The sequence below is a fragment of the Lutjanus erythropterus genome, chromosome 15 (genome assembly GCF_056507025.1).
Source record: "Lutjanus erythropterus isolate fLutEry1 chromosome 15, fLutEry1.hap2, whole genome shotgun sequence".
Taxonomy (NCBI): Eukaryota; Metazoa; Chordata; class Actinopteri; order Lutjaniformes; family Lutjanidae; genus Lutjanus; species Lutjanus erythropterus.
In genome coordinates, this window is record NC_139331.1 from 35,445,391 (window position 1) to 35,469,001 (window position 23,611).

The following is a 23,611-nucleotide window of genomic DNA, read 5'->3' on the forward strand; positions in this document are numbered from 1 at the left end:
CAATGGAGGATTTATGTATTCATTTATTCCTCAGAGCCAGACTGCAGTGTCACAGTTCTCTCACAGTTTATGTTGCGAGTTGACAGCCTCTGCAGCAAAATAAAACTGGATCATAAACATAATCTTGACATATTTAAATCCTAAAATATTTAAGATTAAAACAGTGAGAAAAATTAGACAGATTAATAAAAGCAAAGACATAAACCTGAATTAAACTCAAGAATACAGTAAGTCAAAAAGTATAAAAATAAGTGAAACCTAAGAATTTAATGTCTTGGTCACCTTTAGTCTGAACACACCTGTTTCTCCCTCCAGGTTGATGTGTTTACAAGGACCAACCAGACCAGTAACAGCTGTCAGACTGGTGAGGAGGCGAAGATGTTACTCTACTGGATAAATCCAAGTTTACTGGAGCTGTCAACGCTGTCAAATACTGTGAGTTTTATTGGTTTCAATGGAGCATTGGGTCACATCTTCTCCATGCTGCTTTCCAGACCTGCCGAGGATAAAAACCACCAGTATAAAGTGTCGCTGGGGGGGGGGGCTGAACAAACTGGTCACCGTGGTTGACAGATGCCCCCAGAAAGCCACTAACAGGATGACGCCAGCGCTGCGAGGGCCGCGGGGTAAAGACGGATTATGTCTGAGCAGTAGATAAACAGATTATTCCCGAAACGGTGCCTACTTTTTTAACCTCGTCACTCTTGCCACACTTACAGCTCCCACTGTCCCACAATTCCCCTGGGCAGGAGGAACGCCTTCCTCCTCCATCAGATGCACCTCCTGCGATTCATTAGGAGCGTTTCAACAGCAGCTCAGGGCCTTAAATGATCCGTCGTCTCCATGCAAAGTCAAGCATCCTACGAACCCAACCGGCTGCACCCATGAGCTCTACCTGAGCCAGAGGACACTCCCCCTCCCTCCCACTTCCCCTCACCCTGCTGGATTTACTCTGACATTCATATTTTGGGGAACTCTTCTGCCACAATGCTGCGGGAATTTGGACTCATGCTGCTGTTCGTCCTCGCTCCACAGGCTGCAGGAATTAAAGGTAAGCCTCGTTTTGTTCGCAAAGCCACAATCCCTTGAGCCTTGACACCTCAGGTCCTTTACTACTCGCTTTTACACTTTAATTCTTTACAAAAAGAATAAAAGTTGGCACTCCTCAATAGATAAAAGCAGTTAGATATGAGGATTTGAGGAGCAAGACTATCTGTACACGTACTAAAGCAAAGCCTATTACGATTGCATAAGTACTTGGCTGTGAAATCACTTAAGGTGTCGGACACTGTCACTGTTTCACCTGAGGACACAAGCAGGCTGTTTAAATGCAGAAGAGAAGCTGAGTGAATCCTTTGTCTTCGTCTTCACTCTGAACCGCAGCCAAAGTGAAATCAGTATTTACTGCGACGGGCCACGGATGTGTGCAAACATGTCCACAATGCAAATGAAAATGGAAAAGGGATAATAGCACAGTTTAGTGGATTTATTGCCAGCTCGGTGACAGCTTGACAATTTGAATTACAGTACTCTCCAGACTTATTTGTTATAAAACGCTATAAACATGACAAAAGAGAGGAGGGGGGTTATCAGCTTCCTGTGTTACAAACTCTGAATCCTCTCGACTGAATATTACAAATAAAGCTAAATATTCTGCCTCTGATGTCCGATATCAAACACCTGAGGATCACCTTCACTTCAAATAATTTCTTGAGTTTATTTTAAAAGCATTGATAAGTACGCTGCCCGACGAACTCCCACTTTGGCTAATGCCGTCCTAAATATATCTGCCAGATTGTGGGATCAAAAACACATATACATACAGTACACCGGGTAGTCGCTTGTGTTCCAAGCACCCCTGAAGTACAGTGAGTGCTTTTATTTTTAGAGTGAGTGGGCAGAAGGAGGGAGAGTGAACCCCGAACTCTGGCAGGCAGATATACAAAACTCCACTCCGCTCATCGCCACAAATAACACAAAACACAGACATACGGATGGAGACATACCGTTTTATAAAAAGCTCTGCATAGAAACATAAGGATGAGGGTATAAATTAAGGAAGTCATGTCAATTGAGGTTAGACTAGTTTCTATTGAGCCTGATGTAAATGTGTTTGACTTACTGTTTGCAGTTTTCCCAGTGGGCTGATTATTTTAAACTTAAATTCTACTTTTTTATGTCCCTGTACGTCTAAAGGTTATGTTGTTCTGTACTGCAAGAAGAAACCGTACAGTACAGTAAACAAGGTCTTCTTGCAGAGAGAATGGCTCGGTAAAAATAAAAATGGGTTTCTATTAATAAAAATGTACATAGAAAAGTAGAGAAAACACAAATGAGCTGCTGGTGAGTCCCTGAAAGACAATTAGAAAAACAAAGGTCAAAATCAGTGTGAAAAGTGTGAAAATATACACCACTGCTGACAGTTTTGTTCTTAGTGGCACATATGAGTGACTTCAGAGTTTGCTGCTTGTAATTGTTGCAACCCGAAAGTCGTCAGCTACTGACATGTTTGTCACGCCCCTCGGCATCTCACACTAATTCACAAAGTACCTTTTACCGTCTGTATGAGATGCTGCCAGTAAACATTTTTAACATTATTTTAACCCAAACAATGACCTTTTCCTAAACCTGTGTTACGTTACGTACGGAACGTTACGTAACTTAAAACTTTAGATAATGTTGACTTTTGGTTTTACACGGAACATGAAGCCTGGGTGAAAATTTGGTGTTTCTTATGGATCCAGGAGGACATTGTCTAATTTCAGATGTTGCCAAGTGAGGCCTGAGCTGTATGACCTCCCCTCGACCATGGAGACCTGGAAGAGGACAGACAAGAGAACAAAAGAAAGAGAGAGAGGGAGTTGGAAGAATAGGGGAATGAATGAATAAATGTTTTATTTTCGTACTTGGTCATTCTCATGACCCGCCTCTCATGGGATTATTCAGGACATTAACTACAAACATGTTAACTCATCGTCATCAAACAGCACAATACATCAGCATCATCCAGGCATAAACATCTCACTCACATATCACTGCACAAACGCACAAAACACCCCACATTTGATCAAGTTCATAAACCAATAACCCATAGTCCATATTAAATAAATTAAGTTCTGAGGATTTTATCTGTCATATGTTACTTTTTTCCTTTGTTACCATCCTTTGAAAAGAAACTCAGACATAGGGGAAGAGAATAAAAACAAAAAAAAACAAAGGATTATTTTCGTTATTAATTGATCGATTAGTTGTCTCTCATAAATGTGAATGTGAAGGTGAAATGTTCATCAGTTTCCCAGAGTCCATCGTGATTATCTTTGAAAGTCCTGTTTTCTCTGCCAACAGTAGAAGAATGTTAAGTTTTTAAAATTAGGATTCTAATGTCAGCACTCGTGTGTCTCTGCCAACTCTGTCAAATACACGACACACAATTTAACCACACCTCAGATTATATGTGGTGTAGTTGCTGCGATGGTGGGCCAATCACATGTTTCATAAACTGAAGAGGGTGGTGATTGGCTGTAAGCAAAACCAAACAAGTAGTCTTTTTTTCTAGATCTGGATACAAAAAGGATTGAATGCAGGTGTCATTTGACTGGAAGTTTGAGAACTATTTAGTACTGGTTATTTTGGTCGATAACGTAAAGGATATCCAACCGTCTCGATTAACAGGCTCTTTGTTTCAGCTCTACATAATCTGCATACATACAAAACAAACAAAATATACAAAACGTACAAAAGATCTATTTTAGCCAGAATCAATTCATGTTAGTTTAAAGCTGGGCCTACACTGTACAATGTGGGCCTGTTTTTGAGCTGATTTTTGAGCCGTAAAATGCATTTTACAGTTGGACTGCCTTGTATGAGGGGAGCGAGGACCAATCAACTGCTCCTGAGCGGCTGTTGGATGTTCAGATGAGTTTCTGACATGTCAGAAATGTTGGTCGGTGGTTGTCTGACTCTCTCACAATTGAGGCTGAGCCACAGATTGATTCCTTGAGGTCGGAGCCTTTTTTTTCTCACCGCTCAAAGTGGCAAACAGAGTGTGTGAAATTGCCACGAAGACACGAAGTGCCTGTAGACGGAAAATATGGAAAGTAAAATGCAGCCAACTTACCTTGAGTTCTTTCTGATAAATGGACCAACCGTACTGTCCATGTCCCACTCACCACCTGTGAGTCCTTAACTGCCGATGCCTCTTAAGTTTTAGAAGTTTGGGTGCACAAGATGGCACAGATGGTCACCTTTCTGCCTTGTTAACATCACTGCTAGCAAACAAACTTCAACCTGCCTCTGAGTTTTCAAACAGATCTTTATTGACAATTGTCAGAACAGTCTGCAGGGCCAGATGGGACGTTTTTTTTTTTTTGTCTTACACATGCAGTGCGAGCACTCAGGTCATGGTTTGATGATCAGACCGTACAGTGTGAGCACATAAATTGTGAGCCTTGGCTTTAAATCACAGATGATTTACTTGTACAGCAGAAACTGGAGTTAAACAACAGCATTTCTGAAATCCTGGTGATTACCACTGCAGAACGATTTCAGACTGTCATTGTAGATCTGATTAAACATGATACGTTTTACTGTTTATTAAATGCCCACATTTAACAGCTGGAATTGACACATTACACAGCTTGAGCTGCTAGCTGCTCTATTTTGATGATCAAAAATGTATTTTTACTTCTTTTTTTATCTTCTTCTGCTTTAAAAACAGATTTTAGGAGAAATGATGTTCCCAAAACACTTCTCCTGTTTGTTTTTAATCTGCTTGTAGTACCAGACGGGTAGGATTCACAGGATGTAGCGTCATTTCTGTTGTTTGTGACAGAAAAGGAAACTAAATCCAATTTTAACTGTCTTCAAATGTTGCCTAAATCATGTGACATTATCTGTTTGTCCCGTTGTAGTAAACAGAGCCCATCTGTCGCTCTGAACAAATGCCAAGGATTTGGATGCGACCAGGATCTGGTGTGCAGTGAGTCTGACCCCGAATCATTTCTAACCATGTTTCCTGTTCAGAGCGCAGCGTTGGGCTGGACTCGGGGGTGAAGGCCGTCGGCTCTGGACGTCTGGTGGAGCTGCTGAGGACGTCCTCACAGACCGAAGGTTCTGGGTTTGAGGTGGACAGACCTCGATCAAGGAGGTCGGTGTTTCTGCACTCCGGAGTGAGAATCTGCCCCCAAGAGACCATCAACGAAGTGCTCGCCAGCCACCAGGCATATTACCAGCTCAGAGGTAAGACACAAACATCACCTGGACTCACATTCATACAGTTATAGACACACTCATGACTGTTAACATATAAAGTCAATGAACATCGAACTCTGGCCTTGCTGAAGGGTCCATCAGCAGACAGCTCGTGTTTTGATATTTTCTGGATTTTTCCAGCTTGTCAGTGTTTCAAACAGATGTTTTTCCTGTCATAAACTTGCTCTTCTTTGAGCTGACACAGGGTTTGTATAAAATCTTGAAAAATTTGGAAAAGGCTTAATTTTAACTGTGATGTTTTCAGTGTCTGATATATGCCTGGATTTAAATATACATCTTGAAAAATACAACACAGTCTGATGTTTCATCAACACAATCAGTTGTGTAAAAAAAAACAACAAAAAAACAAAATCTTTTGGTATTTAAAATGAAAGAGTCCTGTCGTATGTCTCCTGGTGTTGAAGTTGGCAAGCATTAAATAATCACAATCAAAACATATAATCAAAATTAATATGAACAACTGGTAAAATAAATAAAAGTGACAACATACATTGAATTCTGTGGCTATATATGAATTCTATGAAATGTATTTTTAGCAAATGTATTCACAGCAATTAATATTCAATTGAATCCAGTACAAAAACAAGATATTTAATATTCAAACTGATAAACTTTATTGTTTTTTGTAAATATACACTCAGTCTGTTGTGATCATGTTTCTCACTGTGATACATCAGCTTTTCTTTTAACACTCAGTCAGTGTTTGTGAACTGAGGACATTAACTGCTGAAGTTTTAAAGTGAAATTCTTTTTTGTTCTTTCTTGATATTCGACTTCAGCTGCTCAACAGTCCACAGTCTCTGTTGTCGTATTTTGTGCTTCATAATGCACCACACATTTTCAATGGAAGACAAGTCTGGACTGCAGGCAGGTCAATCTAGTACCTGAACTGTTTTACTATGAAGACACGCTGTTGGAACCCATGATACCCATGATGCCATGGACACTTGCACAGGTTTTCAGCATTGCCCCTTACGTGCAGAGATTTCTTGGGGCTCTCTGAATCTTTTAATGATATTGTAGATTGTTGACGGTGAAATCCCTGAAGTCCTTGCAATTGTGAGCTAAGAAACGTCATTATTAAACCTGTCCCATCTTTTGTGGAAGGTGTTAAAGGACTCAAATTCAGAATAAGTGTATATTTACATAAAACAATAAAGTTTATTCGTTTGAACAGTAAATATCTGGTCTGTGTACGGTTTTCAACTGAAACATTTTTCTTTATTTACCTTTAAGTGCTGAAATTTCACTCTTAAAACACCGTATCATCCCTGCTGACACCTTAGAATTTGAACATGAACGCAAAATTGATTAAACTATAAACTATTAATAATACATTATAAATATGCTTAAACTATAAACTATAAATAAACATGTTTTTGATTGATTCAGTCTGGTCGGATTTAATCCAAGTTGAGGGTATTATTGGTAACACAACAGGAAGCAGGGACCTTCGTGTAAACTTGTGTTTTTTCTGGTGGAGCACATCAGTGAGTGTTGCAGTGATAAGCTGTGCTTTTAGAGACTGAAACACTGAATCAAAAAAAACAACAACACACAAATATGTAGCACAGTGTACATCAGAGTAGGACACAGGGTGGAGGGAAATGATGTGTGATGAAGGAGCTGGACCTGGTCTGACCTCAGGATGTCGCAGGTACACGATCCACAGTGCAGCCAGCTGAGCCATCGGCGACGCCACTCAGGAGTGATGAAGTGACTTCTTCACCTCCTGCACACAGACTGTCAGATACAAGTCTGTTTCTGTCCAAACCCTGGGACAAAGAGGAGTGACTGAAGGTGGACAGTTTATTTTTTACCTCTTGTTGACCACAGACACAAAACCACAGGGCTGTTTTTTTTTCCTGTGACAGCATTTTTTTTAACTGTTAACTTTAATCTATTCAGTGGAGTTTCAATGAGAGCAGTGCTCTTTTTTTGCAGGAATGTCCTGATCACATTCATGCAGTTACCTCATTAACACTGCTGGCCAATGAGCAGATCTGCTGGCCAGCTGGAGCGGTTGGGGTTAAGGGCTTTGCTCAAGGGCACCTCAGTGGCGGTAATGAGGGAGGGGCAAGTGCCGCCCTTGACTTTGCCCATCCAGATTTATCCTGCTGGTCAGGGGATTGACCCGACGACCTCCTGGTCACGAGCTCGCTCACTCACTCAAACCTGCCTGTATACACAGTGTTAATGATCTGCAGTGCCGCTTCACATCGTGTTCATGTTCCTTATTGGACTGAAGTAAATGTCAGAGACACTTCTCATCTGCAGGATGTTTATACAAACTTTGTTTGACACATTAATTCTGTTCTGCACATTAGCTTTTTATATCTAATTGGACTGCATATGTAAATATTGCAAATATTTATTTTTATCTTGTTCTTCTCATCTACTATCTTGTTCTAGCTTTTCTCTTTAATCATACTTTTTTGGGATCCTTTATCATCTAATATAGAATTTAATGTCAGAATAAAAGTAATCATAATGATGATCATTTTTTTCAAGGAGATCAAATAATAAAAAAAGTGATGTTACCTCCTTCTAATGCAGCACATGTCACCTGCTTCATCGCCCTGTTTTTCAAAGTCATATGTATATTCTTCAGGGATTCTTTTAAAGGTTCAGGGTGTTAGATTTAGTGGGATTTATTGGCAAAATATGGTAGAAATGGAGTGTGATAATAACACTACTACTACTACTACTACTACTATTACTACTACTACTACTACTACTACTACTACTACTACTACTACTACTAATAATAATAATAATAATAATAATAATAATAATAATAATAAAATAATAATAATAATAATATGTTTTAATTGGTGTACCGTCACCTGAAAATAAGAATTGTTGTGTTTTTGTTACATTGGTTATAGCTACACAAGAGGCCAACATGTTGTACTTACATCTTGTAAAGTTTTACAGTAGCCCAGAGAATACAAACCAAGCTCTGGCTCTAGATACAGTCTGCCATGTTTTGTTATATTTTTTGTGAGTTTTGCAGCCACTGTAGGTTCTCCTGCACTTTTGGGAGGGGAGGGTGAGCTGAGCTGTTTGCAATCTGGAATCTCACCACTAGATGCCACTAAAGCCTACACACTTGTACTACATTTGTAAATATTGAAATATTTAATTTAAACCAGAGTTTGAGTCTAAACATTTGATCACTATTGTCTGAAATTAGAAAGCTGTGGTTACAGATCCCGCTCATGCTTGACCTTGATTTTGTTGCGTGCACAAAATACTTTTGGAACCAAAGTAAGAAAAAAACCTGTTAATTTATAGAAAGAAACAGTTTTGGCAGTTGTATCTCATGGAAATACAGAGCAGAAACAGCGCAACTTAAACAGAGACAGAACTGTGAATCTGTCACAGGCCCGTTCACTGTAGTTTACAGTGTTGAACAGATTGTTACTGTGTAGAAGAGCTCCTGGCAGCAGTGTGTTTAGTTCTGTCTAAGATGACACTGTGGTGTGTGTGTGTGTTTGTTTGGTCAGTTTGTCAGGAGGCTGTGTGGGAGGCGTTCAGGATCTTCTTCGACAGGATCCCTGGGACGGCGGAGTACCAGAAATGGGTTCACACGTGTCAACATGAGTCGCTGTGCATCTCTGACCTCGCCAAAAACTTCAGCAGCTCCGAGGAGCACATGAGCATGATTCACAGGGTAAGAAAACCACAACAGGCTTAGAAAGCATTCTGTCATCGTCACTCGACAGTCTGCAGACATACACAACGTGTAGACATTTTACCAAAGATGTAAGAAAACCAAACGTCCTGCAAATATTTTCATGTATAACAAATATGTGATATAAGATTCTTTTTTTATGACGTAAAGATGAAAGGTATATACTGAACAAATCATTCACTGTCTACACTTTTCATCTGTTTTCTGCACAGTCCTGTAAACTAAAGCATGAGTCATTGTATTATGGTTATCTTTAGACAACACTTGGTTAAAGTCAGAGAAACATTACGCTGATGCAACTAAAACACTTTGTCAAGGTCAGGATTTTTAAAGGGGGCCTATATTGCTCATTTCCAGTTCTATATTTTTATTCTTGGACTCCACTAGAGGAGCTTTGTATGATTCACAGTTCAAAAAAATACATTATATAATAAAACTTATTTATCTTACACTTACACTGGCCCGTCATGCAGCCCCTCAGTTTATCCTCTGTTTGAAACAAGCCATTTTAGCTCCTGTCTCTTTAAGGCCCTGCTCCCTACTGTATTCACTGGTTTTGGTGAAACCTGATAACATTTATGGAGAAAATAACTTCCTGATGGCCAGATGGTCTGACTTTTTTCTGAAGTAACCGCTAACTAACCAACAAGTGAATTTCCCCAGTGTGGGATTAATAACTTTATCTTATAGCTGCTATTAGCTGGTTAGCTCAGGTAGCCGTGCAGCTAGTGGTCTCATTAGCTGACTGGGGTACCAAGGGGAGTGATGTTGTTCCGCTAACTAGCTAACATCAGCTAAGTTGCAGTTAGCAGCAGTGATTGGTTATTTTTCTGTCCATTGGGGAGGCCTGGCAAGATCACATGATATCACAAACCCAGCTTTTGTCACAAAAGTAGAAAAAAACATTGTAAATCCTGACAGAAATCTGACAGAAAATAAGGGAAATCACAATAGTTCCCCTTTAATGCAACCTAATCCCACAAGCATGGCATGTGCTCTAAAACACTGCAGTGTAGCTGTTTAAGGCATAAATAATCTTATTGGTTGAGTTCAGCTTTAAGGTGCAGAGATAGTGAACAGTTTGTTTTCCAGAGAGCAACTCAGCTAACAAACAGCCTGCAGTGTCAGTGAAGATGATCCTGCTGCTGCCAGCACAATGAGAATAAAATGATAATAAATATGAACTGTGGCTGCAAATTTATCTTCTCTCTAAATGAGCAAAGTAACAGTTGAGTTGCTGTTAGTAGTTTACAGCTGAACATTATGCCTCCGGTTGAGTGCATTTTTATGAGGATGGAGATTTTGTGACCTGCAGGAATCAAACCTGTGAAACTCTCTGTAAACTCTAAACCATTGTGTTGCTAGACGGGGTTGTTGTTTTAGTTTGTTGACCAGCATTTGTGTCGTAAATTCTTCAGTAAATATGCAAACATGTCGCTCTCTGCACGTTCATCTTGTCTGCCACATGGCCTCTTTTAACGCCAAGATGACAGAAAACATTCTTACACAAAGATTTACACTCAGTGCCCATTTTATTAGGTACCTGAGTACCTGCTTGTTAATGCAAATGTCTAATCAGCCAGTCATGTGGGATTATTGCTGCCTTCAAAATCTATTAGGAATAATTCAATATGCTAATTTTCTAACTTGAGTAAGATACTGAGTCTCTACCCTGCAGGCATCTTCAATTTACTTTCACATAAAATAACTGAACTGCATCGAGTTTATCTGCAGTAGGTATTAGTTAAAGTGACTTTTTATTTAGTTTGACGGAGGCTATGACGAAAGTTATCCGTCAATGAAATTAACACTGTAGCAGAATTAAGTTGCGTTAAGAAATTTACATGTGCATGACAACAAGAATTCAGGCTGTTCTGGGGGCAAAGGGGTGTTAATACTAGAAAAGTGTTCCTAATAAAGTGGCCACTAAGTGTATATGAAATCTGTCTATGTAATCCTGTTGAAGAGGTGAACAGTTAAATTTTAAATATGAATCTACCAAACATTTTTGACAGAAATTAAACAAAACTGCGTGCACGAAACCATCAAGAGTTTGTGCAATTTGGGTGAACTAGCCCTTTAAACAAACAGAGTGAAAAGTTTTCTTTTCTCATTAACTTACACGCTCATTTTTGACATTAAACTGTGGAAATTTAATGGGTTTTATGGCCTGAAGGGTTGTTAGACTCCCTGAAGGCTTCAGAGGCGGCTGCAGCGCAACATATTTTTAAACCACGACACACAACAGGTAATCTGCACATAATTACATCCACACAAACTCAAGTCCTGAGTGTAAGGGGAAAAAAAGTAAGAGAACGAATCAATTAATCAGTTGCTCAATCAGTCACCAATCTAAATCCAAGCGACTGCAGGCAGTTGACACATGACATCATCATCACAAACAAGATAATCACTGTGTGGTCAATTAGTGCTCAAGTGTGAGACCTAAGTGTTAGTGAGAGGTGTGTGTGTGTGTGTGTGTGTGTGTGTGTGTGTGTGTGTGTGTGTGTGTGTGTGTGTGTGTGTGTGTGTGTGTGTGTGTGTGTGTGTGTGTCTGATGTGCTCTGTGTGACACTGACAGTAATGATTGTTTTGTTCTTTGCTTGTTTACAGAGGATGAACAGGAGGAGAGACGGGAGGCCTCCAACACGGTAAGAACGACACATAATCACATCTGTCAGAGTACATGCACACAGATAATGTGAACGTGAACATCAACATGAACATTAACCTTTAAAAAGTCAGAGCTGATGGTACAGAGATGACAGGAAATGAGGGGTGAGACAGAGAGAGAGAGAAGGGCAATGACATGAAACCAGGGCTGTGCTGTGAATCGCTAACTAATGTACTCTTCATACTAAATATGATGTCAGATTGTCTTCTTCACTGTGAGCAGTCTGCTGGTAAGGACACACTAAATCATGAGTATCAGAACCAAGCGATACTAATGCCAGTGCTTTGTTTGATACCTTTCTTCTTCTACTTCAGTTGATACCATCATGTGATTGGAAGCACTCCTGAAAAAATCCCTCCACATTTTATGTATTTATTTTTATCAGACAGCACAGGTCTGTAGTATAGCCATACTTAAAAACATTTTGGTGGCATATCGGCATCGGCATATCGGGGACAGTTCACCCCCAAACCAAAAATGCAGTTTTTCCCCAGACTGCACTTCTATTTATCCATCTATATTTTTTTGGTGAGAGTTGCAGAGTTTTGGAAATATCAGCAGCAGAGATTTCTGACTTCTCTCCAGTATAATGGGACTGAAATGGCACTCAGCATGTGGTGCTCAGTGCCAAAAAAATTCATGAAAAACTCAAAACCAGCATCTCTTCAAAAATCATGACTCAGTTACTCTCTGTGAGCAGTTTCATGCAGGAACTACTTTCTTTCTACCAAACTACACCCACCAACCGTATCACCACGCAGAAGGAAGATCTACTCATGGATGAGAGGTTACAGCTCAGCCAAGGAGGATCGCACCATTAATGTTTACATCTCACCCCACACTGTCACAAGCATGAGCCTCTTGTCCACAAGTAGATGCACATTTCTGTTGAGTTTCTCAAATATATTTTTTGGTGCTTTGAGCGCCACAAGCTCAGTGTCATCTGGTTCTGTTACATTGGAGAGAAGGCTGATATCTCCAATACTCGCACCAAAAATATAGATGGATAAACAGCACTTTTAGGTGGAACTGTCCTTTTTATAAGTAAAGGTTCTAATGCCACACTATGAAAATACTCCACTACAAGTGAGTCAAAACCTTATTTAAATAAAAGTATGTACATATTCTCAGCATAATTTACATAATGTAGGAAAATTAGTCATTATGTAGTAAAATGTTTTCTGTCAGTGATTGTTTTGAATTAATATTATATATTAATATTAATATACTGTTTGGTAATTTAATGTACAGCAATGCATTATGGTCTATAAGATTATCATATGTTTAGTTGCCTTGTGAGAACTGCCTGTTTCCAGCTTTGTGACTGTACATTTTACAGCGGATCCAAGAGGTTTTTTAAATTATTTATTTAGTGTAAGAATTTTCTCAACCCATAAAGAAACACTTCATCCATAACATACCTTACTTTAACAAATGTACCATACAGTATATACTCTGATATAAAGTTAGTAAGGTAGAATCTTTGATTTCTGCTAGATAAAGTTTCTCCACAACATTATTCCCTGAAAAAAGATTTAACATTCACAAGACTATATAAATAATAATTTTTTAAATGTAGAGATTATTGATTAATATGTATTTTAGAAAGAAAACTCCACATTTCTCCTGATAATTAAATGTCACATTAGTGCAGATGTAACGTTAATGAATTATATAAATGACTTTAATCAGACTTTTGTAGGTAATGAGACTATTGAGAGACAGTCATTTCCTCCTCTAGTCTCTCTAAATCACATTTTTATTCTTTAATCCACTTTCGTCACCAGTCTCATCATCATTCTGACTTTATTTCTGTCCAGAGTGATTTCACAAATGGAGACGTGACTCTGGAGATACGAGGATGATAATTTGAGTCTGAGGAGTTATGAGGACGCAGACCAGCTCAGAGAAACGATCAGACTCACAAGTTTATCACGCAGCTCCGCTCTTTACTCTGTAATCACTTCAATAAAAAGAATACGAGGCTGTTTCATAACCAGGATGTAGACAGGACAGTTTCCACAGACTGAGCGGGACCAGGTCAAAGCTAAAACACACTTTGTCGTCTTTGTTTGACCTCATTCACTGAAGGACATTTAAACAGGAACACGCTCTCAGACTCTCAGCTGTGATTCAGTATTTCTCTTCATTGATCTCAGTGTTCCAGCTGCCTTCGTCAGGATCAAACACGATAAATGAAGTTATGATGAGTCAAGATGGTTCAGTCAAGTGTGGCTCTTGACAGAAGAGGCACAAGGTTATACAAGATAAATTAAAGACATTTATAACTCCAGTAATGAAAGGATACCAACATTTTCCACTTGCGAAGAAAGCCGCTGTAAGGTTGATTCAGACTTGATGATGGATATTTACTGCTTTCATTCAAAAATTTTTGGATACATTAAGATTACTGTGTCCAAATCAATTGACAAGGTAACAAGTGTTAAAGAAAGCTAACTTTAGCTGTGTTTGGTCATGTGACAGGACAATTTGCTCTGACTGAAGATGAAGTTAAGACGCTTCAACTGTTATGAGCATTTTGTTTCCCAAAGCCTCAAACACCTGCATCCCTTGTTTGTGTGTGTGTGTGTGTGTGTGTGTGTGTGTGTGTGTGTGTGTGTGTGTGTGTGTGTGTGTGTGTGTGTGTGTGTGTCTAAATTCTAACACACCAGCATCAGGCCTCAGCGCTGTGTTGTGTGATGTTGTCAGTTTGAGTTGCACTGAACGGATGAAGTTTCACAGCAGGTGATTCTCAGGTGCAGCAGAGTGAAGTGAAGACTCATCACGACTCAGCAGCTACAGTGAGCCCTCAAAACGCTGCTTCAGTCCAAAAGATAAAGGAAATTATGCTCTTGAACATAAAGTGGTCAAAATAAACCACTCAGTTCTTGTTGTGTTTTCCTCTGGGGGCTCATTATAGCAGAATTTCCTACCTGCTTGTCCTGTTTTACGTTTAAAAAATAGGAAAAATCCCATCTTTTCATTCTAGGATTCATAAATTCATGGCTTTGTCCTACCCTGTCTCAGACCTTACGTCTTATCTTAAAGCTACTACAAGGAATGTTTAACTGTTTATGAAACAGTCTTAATTTATTACTGATGTCTCCATATGACCTACATAAGTTCATGAGGTCATTTGTGAGAGGATCGGCTGTTTCTGTATAGTTTGTAATATCTGCCACCAGGTCAGTTTCTCCTTGAAATCATGTGAAAAAAAGCCTTTTTTTATATTTTAGAAGACAAAGTTACAGTATGTAGTATCGTCCCCAGTTAAAAAGGAGCAGGAGAAGATTTTTATTTAGATAAATTTATTTTTGAGGTTATATTTTGTGGTTATTACAATGGTTTCACGACCACTTTTCTCCACAGGTACCTCCAACATCAACTGTCATTGTCATACAAACCTAAACACAGTGGTGCTGTCATTATTATTAGGTTATTTTGAATTTAGGATGGTGTCTAACAGGAACTAGGAAATTCTTCAGTCAGTACGGTTCTGTAATAGCTAAACACCTGTCCTAAAATAAGATAGGAGCAGTTATAAAACATGCTTCTGTAGTACCAAAAATCTTAAATGAAAGAAAGAAAAAAAGAAAGATAAAAAATCTGCCTGGAGCCACAATTATTAACAACTCAGTTATCCATAGCTAGCCCAGGAAGATAAAATGAGTAGCCACTGGCAAAATTTAGCTGAAAAGGCCCTGAGCTGTAGACATGGGCTTTGATGCACTTTAGTCAGCAAAATATTAAAACATCATTTTTTTTATTCGCTGTAATGGCTTCACATTTTTACAATTTGGAAAATATAAGAATCACTAGAGGCACAACAATGATAAATAAAAATTAAATTGTTAAAAAAAAAGAACCGATATACATTTCCACATATTTTTTTGCCAGTGCAGAAGTGCAAAACAGCTGCATGTTGTTCCAGAACTGCAGGTTGTTGACCCCACTCCTAAACTGAGATAAGACAGGATTTTAGACTTAAAAAGTTTCTGTAATGAGGCCCCTGATCTTTTCCAGCATTTCAGAGCACAACATTGTTTTCTTTACATATTAAAATATTCTTACATTAACGGCCCTGGACCCTCTACAGAGTTTACAGGCTTGTACATTCAACAAACCCTCCAAATTAAATGACATTTCAATGAAAACTACTGAACTCATCCCTCTGTAGACTGAAATAATGTCACTCTTTCCTCCTTTTCTCCAGACGGAGAAGAGTCATAATTCTTATGGTCGGCTGGACAGCTTTGAAGTGTATGATGTTTTGTCAGCTAATAAAGGAAAACACTGTAGAAAAGCCATGAAGATACATCATAGAAAGCATAAGAATATGCATAAAACATACATGAACATAATTGTATATTTTTGGTGTTTTAAAACAGGGTGCAACAGCATACTATGACATAACTGTAAAAAGTAAACAGACCCAGCTGATTAGAAATAAATGGAAGAAAAATCCCCAGTAGGACTGACTCATCACTGTTTACACATATATTTTTTAATTGTGTTTTTTTTGTTTAAATAGGAGTCCTTCATCATGTTTCATACAGGGTGACATTACTGATATTATAAACTGTTTCCTTCTTCAGCAGACCAATTGTTCCTCCTCCTCCTCCTGCACCCACAGAGAAGATCCCAGAGATAACAGGTACAACATTTATAATGATCTGATACCAGCACTGTTACTGTGTCTCTGTAATGTTGTTATTGAATTCTCCTGCTGCTCCGGTTGGATATATAGTATAAAATGTGTTGTAATGATCTTTTTGTTCTTGCACCATGAACTGTGAAATGTATATTGATTTTTTTGTTGCTGTGTGTCCAGCTGTAATATACAGAAAGTGGACTAGAAAGTTATTATTGCATGTAAGTTAAGTCTTGCCCTTGTACCATATGAACTGTAAGACTGTGTGTTGTTTACAAGCTCCAGCTCTCCCACAACAAACAACAAACAAATAATTCTTATTAACCTTAAACTGGACTTCTGCTCAATTTCAGCTCTGTATTGTTATTCAATGACTCCACTTGTGTAGTTTAGTATGATTCACAATTCAAAAGATTGATTTTTATCTTCGACTGACCCTTTATGCAGCCCCACAGTTCATCCTCTGTCTCAAACACATCGTTTTAGCTCCTGTTTTCTTTCTTTCTTCTGTGTGGCCAACTTCAGGAAGCCTATTAGCAGCAGCAGTGCTTATAATCATCGCCTCATATTCTTACATGTGTCTTAGACAGCATATGACCGCTAATGTATCTTAGCATGGAAAATAGCTAAATGGGACACTGAATTTCATGAGACAAAACTTAGGTTGGGGAAATGACACCACAGGAACGAGTGTTGTAGGTTTGAGTAGTATTTATTTTTCAATACCTTCCTGACGTTTTAACGGGGTATACGGTACTATGGCGGTATTTATGTAAAGCACACAGGAGTTGTGTGTCAGTCTTGAGAAGCTGCAGCCTTTATTCACCGACAAACTGAAAACTGAAACTGTACATTTACTGCCAGACCAACAACTTCACTGCTCATCTTTTCCTCCACTCAGCGCACATTCACCTTCACTCTCTGACACCATAGACAGTTATTTGTCTGACACTCGATCTGTCTCATGTTCGTCAAGTTAGACTCTCACTGTGTTATGCTAACCTGACCAATCAGCAGTCTGCTGTGTTTGCTGGCTCACATTTATCAGCAGGACTAAATCCAAAATACTCCCAGGGCAGAGACATTTTTCTTCTTTACGACTACTACCACCACTGCTCAGTCCTGAATTTTTATCCCCCAGACATCATGTTTCTCAGCTCAGCTGGCTGCCTTGTGCACCAGTACAGGGAGCGACCTGTAGTGGTTCATGCTGCGCACTGCAATAGAGAATCTCCATATCAGTTTAATAGAAAGAGGAGTGTGTACATGACGGTATCGAAAAAAATACGTTGAGATTTCTTAATACCTTGATAATACCAAAATACCTATATACTGCCCAAACCTACTCTGATGTCCTCCTGCTGCTCTGCCTCAACTTTCCTGATGGACAGATAGCTTTACTTATTGCTAAAGTAGCCACTTACTGCTGCTAACTGCAGCTGATGTCAGTTAGTTAGCTCAATTAGTTGTGTATCTAACAATCTCTCAGATGACTACTCTGCCTGGACTGGGAGCTGGAGCACTGGAAGATTATAGTATTGAGATGACTGACAGCTAGCTGCACAGCTAATTGAGCTAACTAACTAGGGGCAGCTACAATTAGCAGTTACTTTAGCAACAACTGAAGCTATCTGTCCATCAGGAAACTAACTTTCCTTCACAATTGAAAAAGTACTTTCTGCAAGACATACTGAACAACCTCCCAACACTTGAAGAGTAGCAATCAAATAAATTAGACTGACAGAGCTTGTGGATGGCTGCTTCCCTTTAGTTTGTGGGGGTGCTGTGCCCAGAGCAGATGACCAAGCAGAGCTGATATCAGCTTGTTGCATTAAGTTTTGAGTAGTCAGAAGCCCAAGTTTTTGGATACAGAGATTACACAGAGATTTTACACACCAGGGTGGCTGCAGGCCTCTAAATTCACATAAGTAATTCTTGCTGAATACTTACTAAAATGCCTTACAAAGTTTTAAATAGCCTTAAATTCTATTAGGAAAGGTGTTAAATATTTATTTATTAAATGCTGTAATGGTGGTTTACAGTGGTCTAAAATTAACTCCAAGCGCAAGAGTTGAAATCACATTGAAATCACATTATATATGTGACAGAAAATAAGGGAAAGTATAATAAGTTCTCTTTCAAAGGATTTTGTGCCTCTGTACATCCAGACAGATTTGAGAATCTGCATACAGCTTGCCTCCCTGCTCATTTACTCTGTGGTTAAAGTCTCTCTGATGTTACTACAGGTGCAGACGTTCAGACCGCCGGCCCATCTGCAGACCCACCTTCGGCCACCATCAGCACCACCACCGTCCTCCTCAGCCCCGTGAGTGCCTCTCCAAGCCCTGGCCCTGATCAGACCCCACCAGACGAGGAGGTCGAGGAGGTACCGAGAAGCACTCACATTTACATTTGAGGTATTTAGCGGACGCTCTTATCTACAGCAACAAGTCAGAGGAGGCAGCAGCTCGACGAGGAGCTCCTGTGACGGCTGCAAATGTCACACTCAAGTATGAGCACTTGTTCTCTGAAATTATACATCAGTAGGAGTTAAATTATACATGTTAAAATTTGAGCGAAAGTCAGCAATTTGTACATTAAGTCCACCGGTCTCCTTTCAATCTAAAATACACTAAATTTAATGATAATTTATCCAAGTAAGCACTGTTTATGTATACTTTACTTTTATAGCTGCTGACCATTTTCCCAGCAGCACTCTTCTCCAGTCCAGCTCTGAGCAGCTCCACAGGAGCACTTAAGTGGATTATGTGCCTTGCTCAAAGAAACTTTGATAGTTTGTGTGCAGACAGAGATTTTCATCCACTTACCTTTTGTGGATTTTCTCAGCTTATCGTCGTCCCTAAGAAGTGATTTTCTGCTCAGAAACCTGCTGTCTTTAGGCTGGAACCTCACTTAGATTTAGACTTTAATTTAGTTCATTCACCATAATGAAAGGTTTGCACATTTTTGAACTGTAACTACAAATTACATAAAGTTTCTTTATGTTACTGTCAGCCACATTCTGAAGTGTTTAGATTTAGATTCTAAACTCCAGGCAGCCAACAGTTTCATTTATGCAAGTACGCTTTAAAATTATCATGAGAGGACATTTATTATAGATATCCATCACAGCATTATTGATATTATTATTGAAATCATTAGGGTATCTATAGACTGAACATGTCCATGTGACCGAGGTCACTACTGACCGAGGCTAAAATAAAAAACCTAAAACTAGGTGTGAAATAAATGCAGCTAACTGAAATAAAAATAAAAATGCCACTTTAGAAAAATGTGAAAACTAACTGAATGAATACTTGTTTCCATAAAAAATAAATATACAGGAAATGTCTTTAGTTTTTGTCAATTTGATCAAATTTGTCAACACAACCAGTACGAGGAGGCGTTGACGCATCTGGGACGTCTTCATGACTGGGAGGCAGTTGTGTTTGTATTTTTATACCTGTTGTGAACTTCTAAAATCTTGCCCCTGACAAAAAACATTATGATAAAAAACAAAAGTAACTAAAACTAAAACAAAAATTTAACTAAAACTTAATAGTTTTAAACAATTAAAACTAAACTGAAAGTAGCAAACCCACTGAACTGAAACTGAACTGAATTGAAAACAAAAATTAAAAGTAAATTAAAATAAAACTATGATAACTCAACTTGTGATACTAGATGCACAGATTTTTAATTTATACAATGTGAACATGATAAAAAAAAGCTCAAATATTAACAAATGCCATTAAAAGATTCCCCACCAAAAACTAATCTCTTGTTTCTTGAGCGTGGCCGAATGTTCAACGGATTTCACTGAAAACTTCTCACAAGTTTTTGGAGAGTTGATAATAAACCATTAGAATCAAATTAAATTAAAAATATAACCTGCCCAGTGAAAGTGATAAAAATAGAAAACGTAGATTACTGAAATAAAGCACATTGAAATGAATGAAATGCATTGAAACGTGAGGTACATGACACTCGCATATGGTTTTATAAGAGTTTAGTGCGACTCTCAAGTGAAAAAGAAAGCAATGAATCATTGAATCTTCATATTGAACCAGCCAAATCTGATTTGACTGACAAAATTCTGACTTGAGTGTGGTTCTGCAAGTAACTCTGAAAATTCAACTTAGCAAAAAACTTGAAAAAGTGCAAGTCAACCAAAAAAAAGCATCTCAGCTGGGCTTCTGTACTCCCACCTCAGAGATTGATCACGTGACCTTCCATGCACAGGATGAGCTCTGTGCAGTTTGTCGTCTGGTTCACTAACAGTGAGGACAGTTTACCTGCTGCAGGTAACAAGGACTTACTTAGCGCTCTCCCAGCTGGTGTTGTTCCTGCTGTAAACCTGGTCCAGGCTCCTGTCGTGTTTGTTTGTTCCAGCAGCAGATGGCTGCAGCAGTGCAGCGTGTCTTTCCTGAGATAATTACTGCTGTCTCCTGTCTGTGCTGTGTGATCGGGTTTGTACTGAAGGAGTTCAGTGTAGTTTGGAAAGAAAAGGTAAAAATCCTCACCCGAGCTTTGACATACAACTCCTCTAAAGATCCAGACGCAGGTTGGAAATCCTGTCATTTTATCAAACTGAGCTGAAGTTTGCAGAATAATTAGTTTTTGCTGTCACTCAGTTTAGAGCAGGTTGTTTCACTTCTCGCTCTTTCTTGAGTCAAACTGAAAACTGGATGTTGAATTTGTGGTGCAGTGTATTTCTTTTTTTTTTTAATATTTATATTTTTGGGGGCTCTTCATGCCTCTAATTTGTAGGACAGCTGAAGATATGACAGCAAAGGGGGAGAGAAGGTGGGGGGATGAAAGGCAGCAAAGAGACACAGATGGGAGTTGAACCTGCAGCAGCTGCAGAGGACTCACAGCCGTGGCACATGGGGCAAACGCTCCACCAATCGAGCCACCAGGCCACCAGCTTGATGTATTTCTATCAGTGGTCATTTCATGTTGTTGGTTGATATATGCAGTACATGTTTCAGTACTTCACCGCTCTTGCAAAGTCATGAACGTTCCTGTGAAGTCTGAGTGCTTTCCAAAACCACAATTCGCCAGACTTCACTGATTTAATTAACCATAATTCATTGCAGTATGGATCTGACATTGTAGTTTTTCCAGTCACCAACAAAAAATAATAGAGATGTTCAGATCACTTGGGAGCCAAACAGAAAAGTTACCTTGATACTGACTCCTGTTTCTTTTGTCCCGCAGGACTCAGAGCTTCCTAACGTGGTCCCTGAGAGTCCGGTGGAGCAGATCGTGGAGTTCAGTATTGACCTGGTGGATCCAGGTTACAGAGAGCTGCTGGATGATCCAGACTCCCCTCAGTACATCGACCTGGCTCATCACCTGCAGGACCAGGTGAAACTTGTCCCTCCAGCTTTTCTATCTTTTTTTACTTTTATTATCTGGTCTGGACATGTTCTCTGTAGAGTCATCAAGGTTTTATGTACAAACTAATACTTTCATGTCACTGTTTATGATCATATCACCTTTCTAATTATATTTTTGTTTGAAAATTGGGGCTGTTTGTCATCTCTTTCGATATAAACAGTGGTGCTCCGGCAAAAATTAAAGTTTTACATATGATGACTTGAAGAAAACCCACGCCCACCTTTAGGTGAAAAGAAACACTGTAAAATCAGAATCAGAATCGCTGTACATAGTAAACAGGAATTTGACTTGGTGATGCAGTGCAGAGGGGGAAAAAGATAATACATTTTAAGAGGACAACTTTAAGGGTTGAGGAGATAAATATCAGAATTGAAAGTGTCTAATCATTATGTGTGTCTGTGTTGAACACTTCATCACAGGTTATTTAATGATGTTACTGAGTAAATGACATGTGCCGATTGTGTCTGTAGATCATATTGAGTCAGAAAAGCGACTTAATGATGTTTGAAATTAAGTTTTTACTGTGAAAAAGTGCAGTCGTACCATAAAACAGCTGCTTTTAGAATGTAGTTTGGTTCAGCAGCACCAGAACAGCAAAATTAAGTGTCATAATCAAATTATCAATTATCAAAAGTGACAGATGTCTGAAAATTGAAAAAGGTAATTGTGTATCTCAGGTTGGTCCACTATGATGGAGGTGGACTGAAAGGACACTCATTAACCCTGATTTCTTTATTTTTATCTACGTCGTGATCATTGATCAGCATAATTGCTCACTTCACTGGTCAGAAGATTTGGGCTCCTAACAGCTAAACAGCAATATGTTGTTTATTTTATATTGACCAAATAATTTATATTGATTGGTTTTATTAGAATAGTTGTTTTCCCCAAAAAAGGGGCGTGGTATGATGCAAAAGTGATGTACCTGGATGGGCTGCTGTCATCCTTCCAGTTGGTTCTTCTGGGATTTTCATCTCGCCAACGTGCCTCTCATGTTGGTGTTCGAACTCTAAAATAGTATTGAGACACTCGCTAAACTACTGGGGGACTGGGCCAGGAACATTCAAATACTGACAGCACACACACACTCAGAAATCCTTTGTTAAGAGACACTTGCAGCCAGACATGCTGTTTTCTTGGTTTCTCTAAGTAAGGTCAGCCAGTGAGGTTTTATTTTCATTTTTGGGTTCTTTTAGGAAAAGCTGCAGCTCTTATTTTAAGAAGGCTTTTGGTTATATTTATTTCTTTGATTTGAGTAGCAGCCACAAGCCCTTTTCCTTTGTAGTCTGCCTGGTGTATTTTTGTTTGTGTCAATTATCTAAGCTCCTTGTGAATAAATAACTTTATTTTACCAAAATCCCCCGGTTTTATGCAACCTCCCTTTTCCCTAATGAACAAGGTCATACCAAAAGTACACTCAACAAAAAACACAACACAACACTTTTGTTTTTACTCCTGTTTTTCCATCAGTTGAAGTAAAAGATGTCAGACTTCTTCTCTGCACACAAAAGGTTTATTTCTCTCAATTTTTTCTACACCAATGTGTTAAAATCTGTGTTAGTGAGCAGTTCTCCTGTGTCAAGATAATCCATCCACCTGACAGGTGTGGAATACAGAGATGCTGATTAAACAGCATGATTGTGATACAGGTGTGTCTTTTAGGGGAAAACAAAAGTGTTATATCTATATTTTTGTTTGTCATACTCAGAGTGTTATCGTCTTGATCCAGCATGTCCATCACTGAATGTCATAGTCTCCATGAGTCTCTTCTGTAAAGAAGATTACAGCTCGGGGCTGTAGGGTCAGGGCCAGAGAAAGGGAGAAGATTACCCACAGTCCTCTCTTTCTGCAGGTTATTCCATCTGTGGAGCTCCTCGATGGAAAGTCATGTCGAGAAATTAACTCCTTCAGTGTT

The 23,611-nt window shown here is 39.0% G+C and overlaps 1 protein-coding gene across 1 annotated transcript in view; it reads left to right on the forward strand.

The window, feature by feature from the left end:
• Positions 1 to 541: 541 nt before the first annotated feature.
• The window catches only part of LOC146314839 (uncharacterized), a 60,275-nt gene continuing 37,205 nt past the window's right edge, over positions 542 to 23,611 (forward strand). Inside the window, exons 1-7 of the mRNA XM_084737112.1 lie at positions 542 to 1,051; positions 5,023 to 5,238; positions 8,781 to 8,947; positions 11,582 to 11,619; positions 16,241 to 16,296; positions 18,540 to 18,670; positions 21,514 to 21,663. Coding sequence (XP_084593238.1) covers positions 988 to 1,051; positions 5,023 to 5,238; positions 8,781 to 8,947; positions 11,582 to 11,619; positions 16,241 to 16,296; positions 18,540 to 18,670; positions 21,514 to 21,663 — 822 coding nt within the window. The 5' untranslated portion in view covers positions 542 to 987. The remainder of the gene's footprint in view (positions 1,052 to 5,022; positions 5,239 to 8,780; positions 8,948 to 11,581; positions 11,620 to 16,240; positions 16,297 to 18,539; positions 18,671 to 21,513; positions 21,664 to 23,611) is intronic.